General features: G+C 41.3%; 1 protein-coding gene across 1 annotated transcript in view; it reads left to right on the top strand.

The window, feature by feature from the left end:
• RFX4 (regulatory factor X4) overlaps positions 1-21,028 on the top strand; it is a 108,380-nt gene that overhangs the window by 25,016 nt on the left and 62,336 nt on the right. The window contains exons 4-5 of the mRNA XM_059726193.1: positions 4,316-4,439; positions 15,568-15,629. Of these exons, the coding sequence (XP_059582176.1) occupies positions 4,316-4,439; positions 15,568-15,629 (186 nt within the window). The remainder of the gene's footprint in view (positions 1-4,315; positions 4,440-15,567; positions 15,630-21,028) is intronic.

Raw genomic sequence — 21,028 nt, 5'->3', positions numbered from 1 at the left:
CCCTAAACTCCTGGGATATAGAGCTCTGCTGGAATGCAGTCTAAACAATAATGCCCATTCAGCAGCGTTCACTATAGAATCCTAGAATTTAGAAATGAAAAAGGCTTATTACATCACTCAGTCTGTCCCCCTTGCCAGTGCATCTGCTTCCTGCTACCTACACGTTGCATTATGTTTCCTCCATATTTATGTAGCGCACACATTTTCCCCTTGACTCTTGGAGCACGTGATTCCCTCTACTCAATACTCCCCTCAAAAAATATGTGAAGAAACAGAAATAGACAAAGCAACTTCTTCTGTTTTCCAAAAGTGATTTTTTTTCCCCCTGGCACAACACAAAACAATTTAGCTTGCTTGTATATTGATGCCCCCTTGTATCAGAGCTTTATAGTTCAGCAGCTGTGTCATACAGTAGTAGTTTGGTGTTTTTCTGTTGTCTTGGACTACAGCCTTAAATGCTTTTCATCTTAGTGGGGTAGCTGGACTAGTGGATTTCATAGACTGTGTAAAATCACACCCTCTTGAGCAGAGGGTTGTGAAGTCCCAAACTTGCATGCTGCAATGATATCGATGTATACTGTTTTAAGAAGTTATAAGTATTGTGGTAATACCCAGAAGCTCTAGTTATGGACCAGGACCCCCTTTTTCTACCTGCTCTACAAACCCAGAACAAATCCCATCCACTAATATAGCTGCCTGCAGTTATTTGTCAGCTTTTGCCTGCCTGTGTCTTGGGCTTTGCCATTCTGCAACAGTATTCTGCCTGGCAGAGCTCAGTGTAAACCTGGGCCACTCCCCCCTGGCTAGATTGAAGAGCGAGATAAATGGTGATACACATTTTTCATCAGGTGTCAGGGGCACATTATTGTGTGGCATCATATTCGCATGGATTTTACAACTGGGAGGACCACTGTGAGCTCTGCTGTCTGGCAGTGCTTGACAGAGTAAAGCTGGATCTATTCTGATGTGAGATAATAATATTAGCTATCATATGTAATGAAGGAGAATGAGTGGTGGAGGAGAAAGGCAGGAGAAAGGAAAGAGAAGAATGCAAATGTATCAGAGGCAGCGGTGTTGTCAGCTCTTTCAACTCCTGGGGCAGAGGTGGGGAGGGGTAAGAGGGAATTATGCTGACCAGTGAAGGGGAGGGCAGGAAGAGGGGAGGGGAAGAGGAGTTTTACCTTCCCAGCTCTCCTTCAGTGGCAGCTGCTACTGCTCTGGCTGCTGTTGCAGCAGCATGGGCTTGGGCTGCTGTCCCTGGGGGACGGGTAGCAGCATGGGTTTCCTGAGGGATGCTTCTAGTGCCCTGTTGGCTCCTTCCTCCCCCCAGTACAGGGCTCTGCCTCCTGTGGCAGAGCTTGGGTGGGGGGGACTCATTCCAACCCTTCTGCCCCAGATACACTGCTAAGCATGGGGCTGGGGCTGCCCAACTGTTGTGGCTGGGCAGTGCAGGGCCATGCATACTGTGGCAAAGACTCTGGAAGGGAGGGAGCCATACTAGTGCCCCTTCTCAGTTGGGCACACATCCTCCTGCTTAGTTATGTTTCTGGACAGAGGACAGAAAGAAAGATAGAATGGAAATGTGTAAACTGCATTGTATGGTTTGTTTTTCCTCCATATTTGCATGTTGTAAAAGAATAGAAAACATACAGGATACATGGGTTTGTCTGTGGCAAAGATCAGGCCCCTGGCATTTAATGGGGGTAGAGGCCCAGTTCTCCAGAGGCAATATCATTCAAACAATAGATACAGGAAGGAAAGGATGCCAAAGGAGTTTTCAGTGACTGGAAGCCTGGCTTGTCAGTCTTTTTCTAGAAATATTTTTTTCTTCATTTTGTTGATGACAAAAAGGAGAATGCAAGGCTTTAGAAATATTCTGCTACAGCACACCAGAGCACACGAGAACATTTAAGAAGATTTAATCAGAAATTAATCTTATTTTAATTATATGAGCATAAGAATATTCAGTATCCTTTGGTAGTCTATGTTTCTGTATACCTTATCTATTACCTGAAAACTTGCTTTCTGCTAGACCCATTGTTGTCAAAATAGTCTTGATTCTCTCTCAATTACTTAACCCAATAAAAAGTTGGAAACTAAGACTTCTGTCGAGTTGCATTTTTTGTCTTTCTGTCTTGCTTTTTAGTCTGCAAATTCTTTAGGACAGAGGTTGCCGTCTCTTGCTTTTGTGTACAGAGGCTGACTGACATAATGGGTGTTACCAGAGTACAAATAAATAACAGCATGCTGAATTAAGTTCAGCTAATTTTTATATTCTACAAGGTCCATAAAGACAGCCAGAAAGAGGAAACTGAGAAAGTTTATCAGAATAGATCTTTTTAGTCTTAATATAGGCATTCTGATTGCATCACATGCAACTTAATCCTTTATGTAATTCAGAATAGTAAATAGCAATATTCTGTTGCCTCAAAGTTTTAAAAAATAAATTCTGTAATAGTTAACATTTATGGGCATGATTCAGGTGCAGAATTGTCCCTTCTAATCTAGAAGTGTGTAAGTATAAGGAGGAAAACAGTAATAAGGGCTGATAAAATTCTTTCCTGAAAAAATGATTAGTGTTTTTATTGTAATACTATGAGTAGTACAAAAGCTTTCATTGTGAACTACTGGATTTCACATAGCTTTATTAGGACGCTTTTAAAAAGTATATATATTATTTCTGATAATGATTTGTTAGGTAGCAGATTGAGTTCATTATCTTTCCACAATACTGTAGGGTGAAGCTGAATTCAAAATATGATAAAGTTGTTAAATAAAAGACAGGAAAATAAAAGAAATAGAGCAAGATGGGTTTTTTGATCATTAAAAAAAAAGTTCAGGTATAATGGAGCATTGTTCAGTATCAGACTAATGACTCTCTGTGAAAGAGAAGAGAAAAAGAGAAAAATTCATCAGATATGAACAGAAATAATTAACTACTTTTCTTTCACTCTTGCCTTGGTCAGGAAACCTGACATTCCAATTAGCAGCTATGGTATACAAACGAACTCTCTGGGTTTTGAAAAGAGGTTTTGTTAAAGGGCTATGAATTTAGGAAAAGATGCCGTGATGATATTCCTGTAGAAACCAAGGAAGAATAGATGTTGCCCATACAAACCAATTCCATTCATCTGACGGATATCTTATTAAAATAGTTTGCAATCACAAATGATCACGATCACTGAAATGGAGGGAAGGTGATGAAAAATTTAATGAAACAGAGCAACTAGCTATTTGGAGAGATCTGAACTTTTACAGGTAACCAATTAATGGGCTGTGTTTGTTTAAAACAAAAAAAAAAAAACAGGTTTCCCAAGTGCGTGTTGATTCTGGCAATGTAATTAACAAAATGCAGCATACGCTTTCTGCCCCCATTCAACAACGAATGTATGCACCTACCGATCTATAAGTATGTGAGTAGCACCATGGACTGATCACTGATTTAAAGTTAGGCATGTCCTTAAGTACCATCCTGAATTAGGGGACTCTCTTATTTGGGAGAGCGCAACAATCAGAAAATGCCCTTTCGAAAGAACATTATCTCACAATCCATGTGAGGACTCTCAAATTTTAAAGGTGAAGAATGTAAGTATATCCTATATGCATGTTTAAAATTAAATACATTGCACAGAAGCTATCATTTTCTCTGAGGTAGAGTAGGATGATATTTTACTATTACATTCAGCCCATACATTACTATGCTGCAAATTAGCAGCTGGAAGAAGTTATTAAACAAAACTTGAGCCATGTACATCCTTATGTTTATGCAAAAAATTCTGTTGGCTGCACCTACTTCCTTTATGTGAAGAATCAGGCAAATGAATACAAGTGAAAATATTTTAAAGGTGTCATGCTACCAGCGGTGACCCTAGCCTAGACTTATCACCAGCATTTAAGAATGCTGTCTCACAGAAACTTCTGTAGTTATACAGTTTGGGTATGCATTTAAGCTGTGATAGATTCCTATTCATTTTCAAAACAGCACTTAGGAACTTCCCTAAGGGATCAGGGCCTCCTTGTGTTGTATACTGTACTAGACAGAAACAATGTCTATGCTGCATGGTGTGGATTTATCCATACAAGCCAGTCTCTGTCCGCAAGAACTTGCAATCAACATATCAGGCAGGTTATAATAGGTAAATGAAATGGATGAATGGGGTGAGTTGCAAGGTTGAGGTGTCAGTAAAACACTCAGAGTTTAGCAGAAAAGCAGGTCAGATAGTTTGCCCTTTAAATGTGCAGGTTTGCATGCTGCCTCCAAAACAGGACAGCCAACATATTTGCAGTTTTCTTTGTTTGGAATTTGCTTTTTAAGGCTGGAGGAGAACTATGAGATTGCAGAAGGAGTTTGCATTCCTCGAAGTGCTCTCTACATGCATTACTTGGATTTCTGTGAGAAAAACGACACACAGCCTGTTAATGCTGCCAGCTTTGGGAAGGTGAGTCTAAACAGCAATAATATGCATTGTACTCTAACCTAGGTCAGTTGAGCTTTAACTATTTAAAAGTTGGCGGGGAAGGGGGGGATAAAAAGCCCTAAAATAGGGAGAACCATCCTTTCCACTTAGAGAGGATGATACATGAAAGAAATATTTGTGTATTATGATTTCAGGAAAAACGCTAAGCATGTTAAAATATCCAACAGGTAAAAGAATCATTTCTCACCATGATTACCCTTCATAAGGCTTTTAAAAACCTGTTTTTATTACCTGCCTGTTGGTGTCATCTATCTTGCTTCATAGCGTCATCATTTATGGTTTTGGCATCATGGAGACCAAATACAAGAGAGAGTAAAACAAGTTTTCTTACACTTCAATGCTGTTGTAACCATTATAATAATTTTTAAGGGTTAAAAATAAAGGGCTTAATTCAGGTCATAAAACTGCCTAGTGGGGACACACGTGTACATTTAATACTGCACAAATGTTCAAATGACTGTTGACTTCAGTAAAGTTACTCCTGATTTACACCTGCAGGAATCAGAGTGGAACCAGGCCCATTAGTCACAAAAGGGGGTAAGTGGGACTGAAGTGGTGAATAGGTCTTGTCGGCCTGCTTGAGAGAGTAAATTTTACCCGTACCATATATTTATGATCTGTAAATTTCTTAGTTCTGTGCTTCAGCACTGAGTTTCACTAGCATTGTTTATCTAAGGTGTTAACTTTATAACTTGGGTCATTAGAAAAAGTTCCTAGTATTTCTTGGTTTCCCTTTATGTGGAAAATGAGAGAGATTTTGCTTAAAACTTGGGCATGAATAAAACTTATTCATGCCCAAGACCTTCAAATCTTGTATTTTTGATAAGACAAATTCGGAAGTTTACCAGATGTTTGTTTGTTTTTTTTACAAGCATCAAATTTCAGTTAATTAGTCTGAAGTCTAATCACATTTAATGTATACAATAGTAATTGTGCAGCAGCACTAAATTTTGCTCTGCAGTGAACTTCTCTGTTAGCATGGGCATGCCACAAAGAACACTAACAGATTGAGCTAGAGCAGCATGACCACTGAGAAAGTAACAATTTTTGAAGCACATGTGCCATAAATGCCTTGGAAGTGGAGCTGTCCTCCCAGTGCAGTATAGTAGGTGCCATTTGAGGGCTTCCACATTTAGCTTGTGGAACAGAAACCCCAGACACTTTTGCCCTTATTGGGACTGATGAAGTGAACTGCAGCTGTCATCTACTCAAGAAAAAGAGGTTGGTTGTTCTGTGAAATCTTTTTTAGTGAAATTATAGACAGCCTTTGAGTGAATCTCATTGAATTTATGATTCATCTTTGAACTTTAACTTTGTGGGCAATGTTAAATATTTTCCCTCCTGCTTTTTTTTTTTTCTCTTTTAAACAGTGATAGTTTTTAGTTAGAGACAGAGAGCTCGGTACTTTAAAATGTGCAATAACATATTACTGCTTATTCAGATATTTCTTCTTAATTGATAGAGCAGCGCTGAATTAACAAGCGCTCTTAAGATTTCATTTATAAATGCCTTTTCAGGGATATGTTGACCAGAACTGTTTGCAACAGACCAAGACTTAGTGTACAGGGCTTCAGCTCAGGAATGGTTTTACAGCCTGTTTTTAATGACATATGTGCACAAGATGGATAAAAATGAAGGGAGTTCCCAAAAAAGTAAGAAAAGTAATAAAGGCTTGGAGGAAATGAGCTGCAGTAGGAGGTATAACTAAGATAATCCCAAAGGGACTTTTTCCTCAAGTGACTTAGGGACTTCTGAAAATGGAGGCAGGCCCCCACATCACTGTGGCTCCATATAGACACTTGGGTAGGTTATGGGAAGGTTAGATAAGATTAAAAATGGCCCCCCAATCTAACTCAGTTTGTCTGGGTGTGTGCCTTGTGCTACTTAGATGGATCTAAGTGCAAATTGTACAGATGTTCAGGACAGATTGGTGTAAAAATTGTCAACCCTTTTTAAATGAATCCTAGCTTTGAGGCACACTCAGCTTAGTTCAGGTTGGCCATTTTTAAACCAATCTAACTGTTCTGAATTTCTGCACAGTTCCCAGCATAGCCCCAGGGCTGAGAGAGCCCAATCGCTGGCCGCAGCCGCTGCACTTTTCCTACCCCTTCTCTGGCATCAAGCTATTTTTAGTCCCTCTGCCCTCCCCCGCACCACCTACACCAGTGCACTAAACCTTCCATCCCACAATCCACTCCCAGTGCTGGTTTTACTGGCATTCACCAGTGCCAGGAGCTGAGCAAGTAAGTCAGGGTGGGAGAGAGGGGCAGTAGGGTGTTATTTGTCTGGGAATCAGAGTGCTAAAAATAGCCCCTGGTCCTGGGAGGTGTGGAGGAGAGCTCCCAGCCCCTCCAGCCCTCCCATGGACCCCACCTGCCTCCCAGTCCCTACCACAGATGCCTCCTGTCCCCTCCAATCCCCCCAGTCCCTCCCATGGACCCAGCCTGTCCCCTGATCTCCCCTGCGGACCATGTCTGCTCCCGATTCCCCCACAGACTCCCCAACCCCACCAGTAGCCCACCCATCTTACCTTAGATCAGGTGGCCATTTTTAACTCAATCTAACCTCCCCCTAACCTCCCTGAATGTCTGTATGCAGCCTGGTGGTACATTCACGGTAAGAAAAAGGTATTTCAAATGGTAACTAACACACAATAAAATCATAGCGTGGGCAAATCCCTTTGCAGCTTGTCTATGTGTGCTGACTTCCTAGAGTTTAATTTGATCCCTAACACATGAAAATTACAATCTAGGATTTTACGCACACACATACACACTCACTCACTTTTTTTTTTTGGAAAGACAAAGCCTAAGACACTTGCAAAAAATGTCCCCATATAACTTAGCTAAGCAATAACTAAGGAACGACAAACATTGGTCTGCTACTTAGCATCAGAAAGTATAATATCAAAGGATGAACCTGTTGCCTCATTGAACTTAAGAACAGAAGTCCTACTGAATACCAGGGGGGGCAGGATTTTACTCCGGGATAGAGTTGTCCTGGTTACATTGGTCCATGCAGCCAGCTGGGACGCATTTACGATAACTAGAGATAAGGGGATAATGTTAAGAAAAAGGACTTTGGGCTGCAAATAACGGAACACTTTCTGATGGCATCACTTAAAAAAGAAACTTGAAAATGAAAATATTTAATTTTAAAATTATGCCCAAATAGTTCCTACATTCCTAAAACAGTAAATCAGTATTGCTTTGTACTGGAGGTGTGCAACAACTGATAGAAAGTTACCAGTAGCTTCACCTTTGTGCCTCATTCTGGACTTCTCATTCCCTTTTCCTCCCACAGCCTATAGTGGTTTCTAATGTACCAACTTCCTTTCTTTTTGTTTCTTTTGTGACCGTGTGTGCTCCTCATTCTCTTAATCCCTCCTCTTGAAGATGTAATCTCTCTCTCCCTCCCTCCCACCCAGTTTCTCTGTTTTAACTTTATCATGCAGTGCAAGCTCACCTCTGAGATCCTGAATGTCTCCCATGGTGTGGGGGGAACTCTGCAATCTCATGATGAGTTTACACTTCCTCCTGGTGTTTCTCCTGCAATACTATTGCATCCTGGCAGTTATATACACTCTTTTATGGTTGCCTTGTTTGACACTATGTGGCTGCACCTTTGGCAGATGGCAGTAAATAAATATTTTAAAATCTTAAAGAAAAAACCAGGCAATCCTAAATTAGAAGAATGAAAAAAATTGAGGGCTGACTCTTATTCATCCTCAAACCTCTTCAAGGAACAGAATAGGGCCTGAATGTAGATCTACATTTTTGTAGACTTCTAAATCCCTCTGCACCAGCAAAGTTATATCACATGCATTGATGTGAATGAGAATTAGACCCCACATTTGAAAATGGGTGCAGGTATACAGAATTTTCAGGTCAGCTCTGCTATTGGAAACTTTTGCTGGTGCAGTAATGTTGGGAGAGGGTGATTTTTTTTTTCTATGCTTGGCAAAAGCCCCTGTGCAGACACAGTTAAACTGCTGTAAACATGCTTTTGCCAATGTCGCTTATTTTACTTGGGGTACTTACATAAACCATGCTAGTTTACTTTTTTTAACCTAAGGATGTGGTTTGTGTATGTGGTCTAATACCTGTAGCAGCTTGTCATGGGTATCAGTGCCAGTCAGACAAGCTTAACTTCCCCAGGGTAACCCTGATCCCTACATGATAGCTCCTGATCCAGTGCAAGCTGAAATCTGTGCAAAGCTTTCTACTGGTTGGAATGAGTGCAAGACCAAGTTCTCTGGATGAGGCAGTGGTAACATAGCATAAGAGCAAGCTGTATTATTGTGGGACAGGAAGGGGCTGCAGGGTGTGTGAGGAGTCTTCCGCTCCATGGATCCATTTAGGATCTGCATAGTTGAGGTCCTGTTCCCTCTCACAGACTCAGTCTATTTCTCTTGTCCTTCACCTTGCACTCGGGAAATGGTGGAGCAAACAGGGACAAGAATGTCAGAGTTTATAGGGAATCACTTTCTTCACTTGCAATTTTTTCTGGACAAGGGAATGATTGGACCTCACATACTAAACTTGTAGTGCCATGCCTTTGGCTCCTAGCTAAGGTTCTGGTGTCAAGTAGAGGAACCTCTAGGCTGCTTTATTTTACTCCTTGCTGTCCACAGTTCCCAGAAGCTGTTCTGGCAACAAGGGATTTTCCAGAGGTTCTAGTCTCTTTTTCACATTTATGTCCACTTTGATGTGTGGTGACGGGGGGGGGGGGGGGGGGGGGGGGGGGGGGGGGGGGAGATCTGAGTATGGTGCAAGTATGGACACACGCTCCAATAGCTGAATCTGCTGCATTTATGACTATCTAGCTCAAAAAGAGCAGCATACAGGCAATTATCAGAACGAGCCCAGTGCACAGGTGACTGCTAGGGGGTGCGCAGGGGTGCACATGCCCCCTCTGTTGGGGCCGGTGCCCCCCCGACGGCTGGCACTGATGCTGTCAGTAGGGCTGGTGCCCCCCTTGACAGGGTCGGTGGCTTCCCCCAGATTCAGGAGGCACCAGTCACTCATGGCCCAGTGAGTAGAGGGAGTATGAATGTGCTTTGCTACAGTGTCAGAGGGAGCATATCAAGCCTGGAAGCAAAGACCTAGACTAGTGGTACTCAACCTTTTGGCCCCGCAGGGCAGATGAGTGGTCTGGGGCCAGTCCATGGGCCAAATAGAGCTGCATATGCTGGAATTGGGTCATGGTCCCTGGCACTACACACTGAGATTGGGCCCTGGGGGGCTGGCACCACCCCCTCCCTCTGGGATTGGGCCCCAAGGCTTGGTACCCTCTCCTGCCCCCGTGCACCAGTACTGGGCCCTGGGGCCTGACACCCCCCACCCAGTCTCTACCCACTGAGATAGGCCATCTAATCCAGCTCATAGGGCCCAGGGCTTCCCATAGGTCTGGACATTTGGCAGAAGGGGACCAGTGGCACTGCTCCCCTGTCACCAGATATCCAGACCTGTCAGGGTCCCCATGGGCCAGATGACATGGTGCCAGAGGTTGGATCTGGCCCACAGGCTAGGGGTTGAGCTCTCCTGATCTAAACTTAGGACAATGGCACAAGCTAGCACAAATCAGCCTAACTCCAGGGCCAGGAGTATAAGTGGCGGATCTCTGGCACATTGTGGGGCAAAAAGGTATGTGTAAAGATGCCCCTAGTAATCACCAGTGCTCTTTCTCATTCCACCCATGAGTGGATAGGCAGTAGGCACAGTCAATGCCTCCTCTCCTGCTCCACACTGACTGGGAGAGCTGGATAGCTGAGGGAGAGAGGGGAGTGTTATTTTATATTAAGCTGATTTATCACGCTCCTTCCCACTGGTAGAAAAGGGAAGCTCTATAGGAGTGGCGCCTCAGTGGGGTGCCATTGAGAGACAAAGCCCTCCTTTTGCTATCCTTGGGGCAATGCATCTTCATGCCACCCTCTAACTAGAGTCTAAAGGCACCATGCAGCACAAAGTTAATATGTGACTTTGGCTGCTGGAGGTGAGATTTGCAAGAAGCACTCAGTAGCAGAGTTGTTGGGAAAATTCCAGGTGGCTTCAATTCCTACAGTTAAGTCAAGACTGAACACACATGAAAATCCCACCTTTAATGCATAAAGTTGAAGGTATCATTAGTATGAATTATTCCTCATTTTAACAGCGATGGGTAGTGAAGAGAACACAGCTGGGAGGGAGCAGGCCAACCCCCGCAGTTAAGAGGAAGAGAGTGATTACCCTAGTGGAGTTGCTTGAGACCAAACCTATAGAGGTAATTACTTAAAAGATTGAGGCATAAGACACAATTCCTTCTGCATCTCGTACAAGCTAAGGAAGTGCTCAGGATACACTAATAGAAATCTGGGGGTACAAGAGGAAACACAGCTCATCAATGATAGCTGAATGTTGGGGCCTGCTGGAGTAATGGAGATAGACCTGGAGGCAGGAATTATTAGGAGGGTGAGAGAATTTCTTCTTTTGTAAGTAGAACCTACTTGAAAATCATGAATTTTTAAAACAGATCTATGAATTTTAGTAGTTGGAATTTTTGTTGTTGTTCCAGGAGATTTCAGGGTCTGGGCTGCTATATATTGTTTTGTTTTATTTTTACATGTATACCATTACTTTTGATAGTATGAGAAACACAGAAAGAATTGTTTTCAAATAAGAAGTGAGAAAAATTAAGAAGCATAGCAGAGACTTCCATTTAGCACAATTCATTAAATTTAACCTTTAAATATAACAGTTTAAATAAGAGGGAAAATCCTTCTTGGAAAAGTTTTGCAAAATCCAAGACTTCAGCATACAAAAAAGTTATAGAGTCTTCAAAAGCTTACAGAGATCACTGGTCTCTTCCATCATTATTTGTCAGCATGAAGACAGGGGCCTGAGCTGATGTTTTTGAATCCCATACCATGGAAGAATTTAAGTGGTATAATTGGAAAGTGTAATGTTCACAGCTCAGTGGTGAATGGGATAAGGAATGGTGGCCTCTGGTGCAGGGCTTGACGGTAGAATGCATGATGCAGTTATGATTTTAAAGATAAAAAGGACTGTGGTTGCATTTGAGTCTCATATTGCTGAGGAACATGTGGCAAGAGGTGAAATTATAAATTACAAATCACGTAAGTGTGCAGCCAGTGACTGCTTACATGTCATCTTCTGTAGCTATCTATACCTCATGCTTGTATGTCAAATATAGAGTACTATATATGCTGTTGCAGGGGTAGAATATTTATATCACTGTTCATAACACTGTTGCAATGTTGCATTGATATGTAGGTGACTCAGCTATATTTTGGTAACTCTTAAAATATTAGAATAAAAAGTTAACTGCATATTTAATTTGGATTATTTTAGGCAAACTCCTCTAGGTTAAAAAAAGGATCACTGGATTAAAAGCTTTTTAGCTCTAATGATTATGAATATATTTGGTACATTCTACCTAAGCTGTTTAACCTCAAATAGGAGGGCTGATTTGAAGGGAGGCCCCCCATAACTTTGGAGATCAAAGGTCATCCCCCACATATACTTGCAGTAGGGTCCTCTCCTGCCTTTTCTCTCATAATATTAAAACACAGCGGAGAGTTTCTGTCTGTTTGCAGAAAACTGCATTACAGGATCAACTTCAAAAGAGCTGAACAAATGGAGACATAAAAAAAGAAAAATATTTAGATGTAGCTTGGTTGTAGCCGTGTTGGTGTGTTGGTCTTAGGAGTTGGTCTAATAAAAGGTATAATTTTTACCCAAAGAACCTTGTCTGCTAGATGTCGCTTTAAAATATAATTAACCTGGCCTTTCTCTTATCTAAGTCCAGGGCAGTTGCTACAGGGGCATCAGGTTGTGACAATGTGATTGCTGATATTATACAAAAAGGTGGGAGATTTTTTAAGTGGCTCGTGAAAAAGCTAGCAACAAGGGAAGAGGCAAAGACTAACACTAGGCCAAGTCATGTTTGTTAATGAAGAAAGGAAAGGAGAAGAGCTCTAGGTTTCTGAGAGAGAGAGCACAAATGAACTCCATGTGACTGTCCTGGGCTCCCTCTGTCTTACAAAATAAACTTAAAGCATACTCCCAAATTGTAGTGTAATTTAAAATCAGATTTTTGTCATTAGTCAGTGACAATATAAAACTTAACACCACTTTACTCAGTAGATCACTCTGTAAATACTCATATTCATATTCAGTCACTATCAGGACATATGGGATGATATCCTGTCCTTGTTAAATACCATACGACTCACTGATTCCAGTGGGGCCCGGACTTTACCCAGCATGTTATTTTTTAATTTACTCCTGCTTTTACTTTATTCAGAGCTAGAATTTATTCAGAGTTATTAATTAGGTTCAAATTGCAGGGTCAAATCTTGCCCCCCAAATATGTCACTGTGGCCTCATGGACCTTTCATTAGTGGGAATTCCTGTTGAATTTCCAGTTCTGATAGCAAGGAAAAAAAATATTTTTTCTTTGTCGTTGTCTGAAAGCTAGTAAACATGATGCCCCCCAATACTGTTTTTCCAGTTTCTTTTCAGAATAGAAGTGAACTTTAAAATCAGCAATGAGATTTGTCTGCTTTTCCCATTCATTTCAACACATAGTGAGCCTCTCCCCAGCCTACTTGACCTCACTTCCTACCTACAGGCAGGGAAATTACACTGTCTGTGGATATAGCTCTGTCCTCTAGAATGAGGAAAGAGTTCTCTCCCACCGTAAATCTTGTAATTAACTGTCATTACTTTTTTTCAAAAATTGTTTCACTTGAAAATTTTACACACTTATCTCTTTCATTCTCCCACAAACGCACATGCACAGGCACACACACCCACGGATGGAAGAATCCTGTGTTTTTTTTCCTTTCGATTTATGCTGTTTTAAAAAAAAAATGATCAAAACAGAAGCTTGTTAAAAGTAACATGCACACTTCAGCAAGGAATTTATTTTACAGTTTAAAATATGAAACATATGCTGGGTTTAAAAACAAATTAATGCAGTGATCAGCTACTCTTTTCTTCTGTTTTCCCGATCTCCCCTGCTGGATCACATAAAAATGGCTGACTTAGTTGAGCCACAAAAACCCCCACAGCTTCTGGCTCATCAGGTAACATTTGCACCGGGCATTGTAACACTTCATCACTACTTGACACACTTAGAGAGTAAATCCTGTTTTTATTGTTCCGGCAGAAAATTAGGGTAAAAGTAACACTGAACGTTCATGTTTGCTTTTGAATCTACCGGTGCAATATCCAACTTTGGGAGCAGAATGATACATTGTGAATTACAACCACCACTACCAAAACAAAACAGAACAAAAAAAAGCATCTCCAGAAAGTAGTTCTTCAACACTGCCTTTTTCCCACAGCCCTGTGGAGCCCCCAACCCCGTCTGCAGAAACTGAAAGAGAGAGGGGTGGGATTAATGTGTAATTAAAGGGAATTTGGAAGGCTGAGATGTTGCGGAATGTTAGATCAGTAGCTGGAACAGCATGTGGTGTTCTTTAGGCAGGCTTCATTGAATCCATACAAAAAAAGAAAGAAGGGCTGCTTGCCTGTCTGCTCATTTATCAAACAGCGAGGCTGAACTTTCACAGCTCCACAAAAGTGTTTTACTGTTTGCTGAAGTTTTGCTCCAGAAATGAAAGCCGAACAAACTAGCAACTCTGTGCATATGCAGCATTTTTTTGACGTAAGCCGAACTATGCGAGGCTTTCAGAAACAAGCCTGGGTCGGTCACCTGTTGCAAACAGAAAAATGATTGGTAGGTTTCATTTGTGAAATAGCAGCCAAATATGCAATGCTGCAATGTCTTTATTGATAGACCCCCCCTCTTGATGCAAACGTATGTTCCAAAACTTTCAGTCATCTCTCCGATTAGATATTTGCTGCTGATACCAGTTTTAACCAAATGACTTCATGGAAAAAGTCTGTATTATTTAATTCATTTTAAAATTGACATTTTTTCTTGTGTTTGAACAGCTGTTTCCTTCCTTTCATCTGTGTCTTCAATTCATTTTTCTTGGCTCTTGTCAAGTATGGGGAAAATTCAGCAATAAACTAGGGTGGCACATAGAATGATTACCACTAAAAATGTCCATGAGTAAAATAAAGGAACAAATTCTTCCTGTAAATTAATCGTCAAGGCCTGCTGCCTTCCTTCCTATCAAGCTTCATGTGATACTGCAAACTGAGTTCAATCCTGGAAGGTGCTGAGGAGTCTGCATTCATTATTGAAGGCTTAATCTGCTCTTAGACCTTCATTAATTCAGAGCCCTAAATGTTGCTGGCACTGATATATTGTTTATGTTACCAGTCCTTTTTATTGTCTCTTCAGCATAAATCAGAGTTTAGATTCTTTGCTTTAGCCTTGTGTTCTTGGGACACTGTTGTTTTCCATCCAGACTAAGCTGAATATTATGCTACCTCTGTGATTGCAACTGTGAACCTTATCTAATGGATATGTGGCTTTTATTTAAGAACAAAATCTTGCCAGGCCACATTTCTTAGAAAAGAGGGTGTGTAGTGACAGAGGCATGGGGGCCTTAAAGTACTACTATATTCCAAAAAAAACCTTCTTCCAGATATTAGGATAATTGGGATGCTGCCCACATATTAATGTTCCATAACCAAAAATTACTTAAATGCTAAAAGAACCCCAACAACCCACAATTCACCTCTAAAAATGTACGTTGAGCAAGATACTGAGAACCTTTTCCAGTGATTAGCGTCTTTGTCAAGCAGAATGAAGCCAACTGATCCAGCTAACACACATATAAGTAACTTTAAGTGTAGGCCCAATTCTAGGGGCAGTTCTCATTAAGCGTAAAGACAGTATTATCCTTTGAGTTTAATTAAGCACGTTTCACCCCACTGTAAATTCAGAAAAGCTTTAAGTTGATAGAAATCAGTGGAATTGTTCTGACTTTTATTTATCATTTTCCTTTGAGTCCAAAAGAAAAACATATGCATATACATAATGGACTAGTGATCAGATTTCTACTGTACATATTTTACAATTCCTTTTCTTTTCCCCAGACTAAATTAAAGTGCAGTCTTATTACATAGGCTTTTCAGACTTGGTAACATGTTTCTCTATTTATTTACAGATAATAAGGCAACAATTTCCACAATTAACAACGAGAAGACTCGGAACTAGAGGCCAGTCTAAGTAAGTAATGTGAAGTATTATGTTATCATTCTCTTACAGGGCCACATTCTGCCATCATTTCACACCCTTTCCGACAAAGACTTAGGGCAACTTGCCGTAAAAGACAAAATCACTCATAAAGCAGATAGAATATTAAAATAAGACATAAAAACTTCCTACGTGATATCCCAACTGATCCTTGCTTGCTAAATGCCTGCCTAAATAAGAAGCTCTTGAAGTGCTTCATGAAGATGTTTGTAGTAGTTTGTCACCAAAAATGAATATGCCACGTAGCACAATAGGGCAGAACTTTTTACTGGTTCAGGAATTTTAGTCACCTGTAGTCTAAATAAGGATCTTCTATGCCAGTGGTTCTCAACCTTTTTAGACTTGAAAAACTGAGTAAATCTTCTGTTGCAAAGAACTCAGAAAGAACAGAACAGGTCAGAATGTTTTTAACACTATGGATTCCTATTTGAAATCTCAGAGCTTATTATGTAAATCATGTGTGCACACTGAACAGTGTTATGTTAACATTACGTGGCAACCTGTGGCACCTTTGAAAGGATTTCAAGGCACCCCAGGGTGCTGTGGCACCCTAACTGAGAATCACTGTTCTATGCATTTTAACATTCTGTACCCCAATCCAAAACTATATAGAGTTACAATACTTTATTTTATATATACTTTGTATAGCCCTTTCATCCCAAAGGATCCCAAAGTACTATACGTGCTATACAGAGTATTTACATTCACCACCAACATTCAGCCATTCAGGAGTGATGTGTGGTAGCTGTTACATAGCATGAAATGTAGGGCATAAGCGGCATAACGGTATGTCTAAGAGTCTATAAGGAATCTATCTAGAAAAAATACTAATTGCCCAAACTGGCAAATGTCCAGGAAACCTGTGTCTACTTACTCTTGGGAGATGCTGAGATCTTTAAACTCATGAGATCTTTAATAACCACGAATGGGCAAAACCTCAGTTTCCTGCCTCATCCAAAAGATGGTATTTCCAAAGCAAAGTACTTCCTTAATTCACAGCTGGGAAGTGGTTCAGTGTTGGTTCAGAAAGAAGAGCACTCTTCCTGTTGCACCTAAACTTTCCTTGAATACTCAAATATTAACCAGATCTGACTCTCTTATATTTGTGAAACAGTATGAGAAGGAAGCCTTAGATAACTTGGCTGCAAAGTTTTGTTGGTAAAACTTACCATTCCATGCAAAGCCTATAGGCACAATATTGCTAAACAATAAGAAAAAGCATATCATGAGAGTTAAATCCATATATCCATGATAAAAAGCAAGAATAGTTTGTGCATTAAAACACAATCAAATGCCACTTAAAATCAGATTCCGTTTCTCTAATAAATATGCTCATGATGACCTGTTTTTAGGCACCTGTCTTCCCTGAGATCAGCACTACCTACCATGCAATTCACTACCATCTTCCTGAAACTAAGGGTCTCATCTCTCTGAAGCGAAGACTAAGGGAATTGTATTACCATGCAATTCACGACCACCTTCCTGTGTATCATAACCAAATTCTCATTTTCCGGAGCTATGATAGTCCTCAATCCGTTTTGAAATTGAGATCTCCTTCAGCCCCAAATGCCAGCTCTGGACACCACTCTCCAGCTATCATAATAATTAACTCAAAATGGCACTGAGATAAAAATGATGCACTACCTCAGCTGTACCTTATCTCAAAGCATTGTAGGTTGCAACTCAATATTCCAGGGGTTAGGACAGGATGGGAGTCCCATGAGAGGCTAGGAAGAGCAGGATATCTGAAGGCCTGACATGCAGTTTTGGGGAATGTGCCGTATAGTGATGCACTTTGCTGGCCATGAAGTTACCTGGGTGTCAGCTACAAAATCATTTGGTTATCTGCCTTTCAACTGAAAGGAAAGTATGAGTTCAACCATGTTTGCCAGTGTCACTCGCTATATGCATGGAAGATGTGGTACTGCCATCATCTGAATGCCAGAATGAGTAATACATTTGTTCGATGCCAAACATCTGCACACTTAAGAGAGCCACAATGGCAGTTTACCAAGAGTCCAATTCCACAGATAATTTGCACAAACAGAAATTGAATGTAATTATTCTCATATTTAATACAGTATTATGGGCGCATCACTGCATGCATCAAAACAGTCGCCAGTGCTCTGCTGTCGAACTCAGAAGGATAGTTTTTGACTGCCAAGGAACCCCAAGAAGGTTCCTTGCAAAACAGCACCAGACTGTAACAGGATATGTTATGGATGTGTATTTGCAGGCAGATATGGTCAGTTTAATATTCACATCGCCCATTCTTGGTGATGTGGGATTTTCATTAGAATATCCAGTGGTTGCATAGCGTTTCACTGGATTAGCCAGTAAGACTCCCAGACTTGGCTTGGACTGTCATTAACAATAATCATCCTTTAAAATAAGAAGCCAGGCAAAATAACAACAATTCTATAAGACTATATACAATCCTTATTGTAGCAACTCCTTAGCCACATAGAAAATTCATGTTTGCCACTGAGATGGATTCATGGCCAATCAAGTTTCACAGCAGGAGCAGGCATGGAATTCACTTCTTTCTGCTCCAGAAGGAGGAGGCTACATTTCTTTTAGCTGTTAATGATATAAGGAATATAGCATTTCTGTTCTTTCCAATTAAGGGTTAAGGTAGAAATACCCACATATTAGTCATTACAATAAAAAAATTAATTGCTAAAAACCATACTGCTCTGGTTGAGTTCTGCTCCTATTTTCAGCAGTTCCTGATCTTGTTCATATTAAATGAAAGACAGAGTACTTAGAAACCATAAACTATATTTCAGTCTCTCTGTCCATGACTGTACTGACCAGCTTCTGCCAATCATATTTCACTCCACTGCCCACTTACTGCCAAATAGAACTTGGGCTGTAGAAATGTTTAAGATTATCAATTTTGCACTGGTCTGCCTTCAGCCTTTTCATGGTATGGCTCCCTTGTATCATTACGAAGTCCAGAGTTACAGCATCACTGTGTTTCTGGACATCAGTCAGGAGGCTTTAGCCTTTGCAACAGGGTTTATTGCTGCAAGAAACACAGCTGAGCTTAAAAACAGTTCCACCACAGGTGAGCCATGAGAAGGCAGCTCAACATAAAAGCTGGCTTCTTTCTGTACCATAGTGGGGAAACTCTTCAGTTATATACACAAGGGGTTACTTTAACCAATGGAAACTACATAGCATGAAGGGAATTATATTTCTTTCACTGAAGGAGTGCTGCAGATACTCAGCCTGTGAAAGAAAAGCTCATTTCACTATTTCATATAAAATGTCTCTGTGTGGTCTGCATTTTTATTCTCCTTAAGATAAAACTAGCATATTGTCCAATGGCTTAACTTTTTCAGATGGTAACATAAAGGGAAATTTGGGAAAGACTGCTTGCAAAGTGTGCTTATGAGTTTTTGCCCTTGGGAGTAATAAAACTGGTAAAAATGAGAAGTCTTTCCAGATAGGTAATACATTAATTTTTAATCTTATTGTTTCTTTGATTTTGGGGCCGAGCTGAAAATCCGTTTTGTGCAGTGTATTGCAGTGTATTGCTGGGTATAATATACCAGAAATTAAACAACAGAAAGTAAAGGCTAATCAAATTCTTGAGGCTTTATTTCGTATTTTGTTTATGAAGTAAGCATAACTGAGATCAAATAAAACTTCCCTGAATTGCTGAATTTACTAAAAGGAACCCCCCACCCCTGGCATGAAAACTCATTACTAGGGGTGTGCAAAACTGGCCGTATTCGATTCGTTGATTTGGATCACTGTCCCTGATTCAATTTGGCCAAATCCAAATCTGAAGATTCGATGCTGATTCAGAGAATCAGCGATTCAGACATAGACACAGTTTTAAGTGTTTTTTCTACGTACCTCGAGGTACCAGCATGGCTCGTGAATGCTGCATTGCTGGGATGGATGTAGTGTCCCATAGGAGCGCAGGGCACCCCCTCATGCTCAGTGGCAAACCTGGAAGTGGACCGGAAATAGTTCCGGTCCACTTCCAGGTCCACCAGGGAGTGCACTGGGAGGCCCCACTGCACCCCTCCTGGCTTGGCGATCGCCCATGGGGGGACTCTGGGTGCCCCCCCCCAGACTCAAGAGGTACTAGTCGCCGAGCTGGTAGGGTGTGGGGGGGCTCCCCAGTGGACCCAGAAGTGGACTGGAAATGATTCTGGTCCACTTCTGGGTCTGCTGCCGAGCGCGCTGGGGAGCCCCCCACGCTCCTGTGGGACACTCCATTTGCCCCAGCATCGCAGCATTCATGAGCTGCCTGCTACCTAGAGGTATGTAGATAAAACATTTAAAGCTGTGTCTATGTCCAAATCACCAAATCTTTCAGAATCTCTCTGAATCGATTTGGAGGGTTCCGATTTGATTGGAAGATATTAAAGGGTCTCCTGATTTGATCTGAATTTGGAGATTTGGGCACCGAATCACCACTGAATCGAATCAGGGACCAAAGCTTCACACAGCCCTACTTACAACCCAGGGAAACTAGGGCTTTAAGCCACCTTTGATCCTGTGCTGCTCTGAGAGCCAGGGCCCTGTTTATACCACAAAAACCTCTTGGTGTTGCTCAGGTACTCTGCATTGCTGCAGGCCATGATTTCTTTCCCTGGACACACCCGCTCCTGACCCAGCCCCAAATTAGTGTGAATCCTCTCTCTCCCCACCAGTTATGCCTCCTGACACCAGAGCATACAAGCAGGATGAGACGGCAGCTTCACGGCTGTCTCTCACAATGCCTGCATAATGGCCACTTCCTTGGCTAACGCACCAGAAACTGAACTAGGGACATTCAGGGACTGGAGCTGCTGCACCTTGTGCTCAAGAACCAAAGCTGTGGAGCTGAGGGCTGTATTCTCTTTGCATCAGCACAGAGCAGGCCTTATAACACATGCTCACCACTGGATTACACCTGCTAAGGGAGAAATTCTCCCCCAGCTGAGATAAGGGTTTTGAGAACCATTCGATTGCTACATTTCTTTTACTTAACATGAGGGGACTGGAGCAGGGGATGAGGAGCTCACTCATGAGAAAGTCAGTGAAATGTGTGATGTGCACAGCAAAATAGTATGAGGACATGATTGTCATCCTTGGATGTATAACAAGACAGGACTGCTGTGGTCACCTCCTGTGAGAGGTGGAACCTAAAATTTGTTCTGACCGCTTAAAAGGAAACAGAGAGTGGGTGGGCATCCTGAAACATATATTTCCTGGCATATGTCAGTTTGTGTGCAACCTTTTTATGCCATTTCTTTTTGAAATGTTGTTCCATCTACACACTGTCCAATCAACTCAATTTGGGATGAAGACTTTTGCTTCTCAGGATCAGATTGCCACTATGTGGTCTGAGATTCAAGGTGCTGCAATGA

The sequence above is a fragment of the Alligator mississippiensis genome, chromosome 4 (genome assembly GCF_030867095.1).
Source record: "Alligator mississippiensis isolate rAllMis1 chromosome 4, rAllMis1, whole genome shotgun sequence".
NCBI lineage: Eukaryota > Metazoa > Chordata > Crocodylia > Alligatoridae > Alligator > Alligator mississippiensis.
This window is presented reverse-complemented; position numbering and strand designations above follow the sequence as displayed.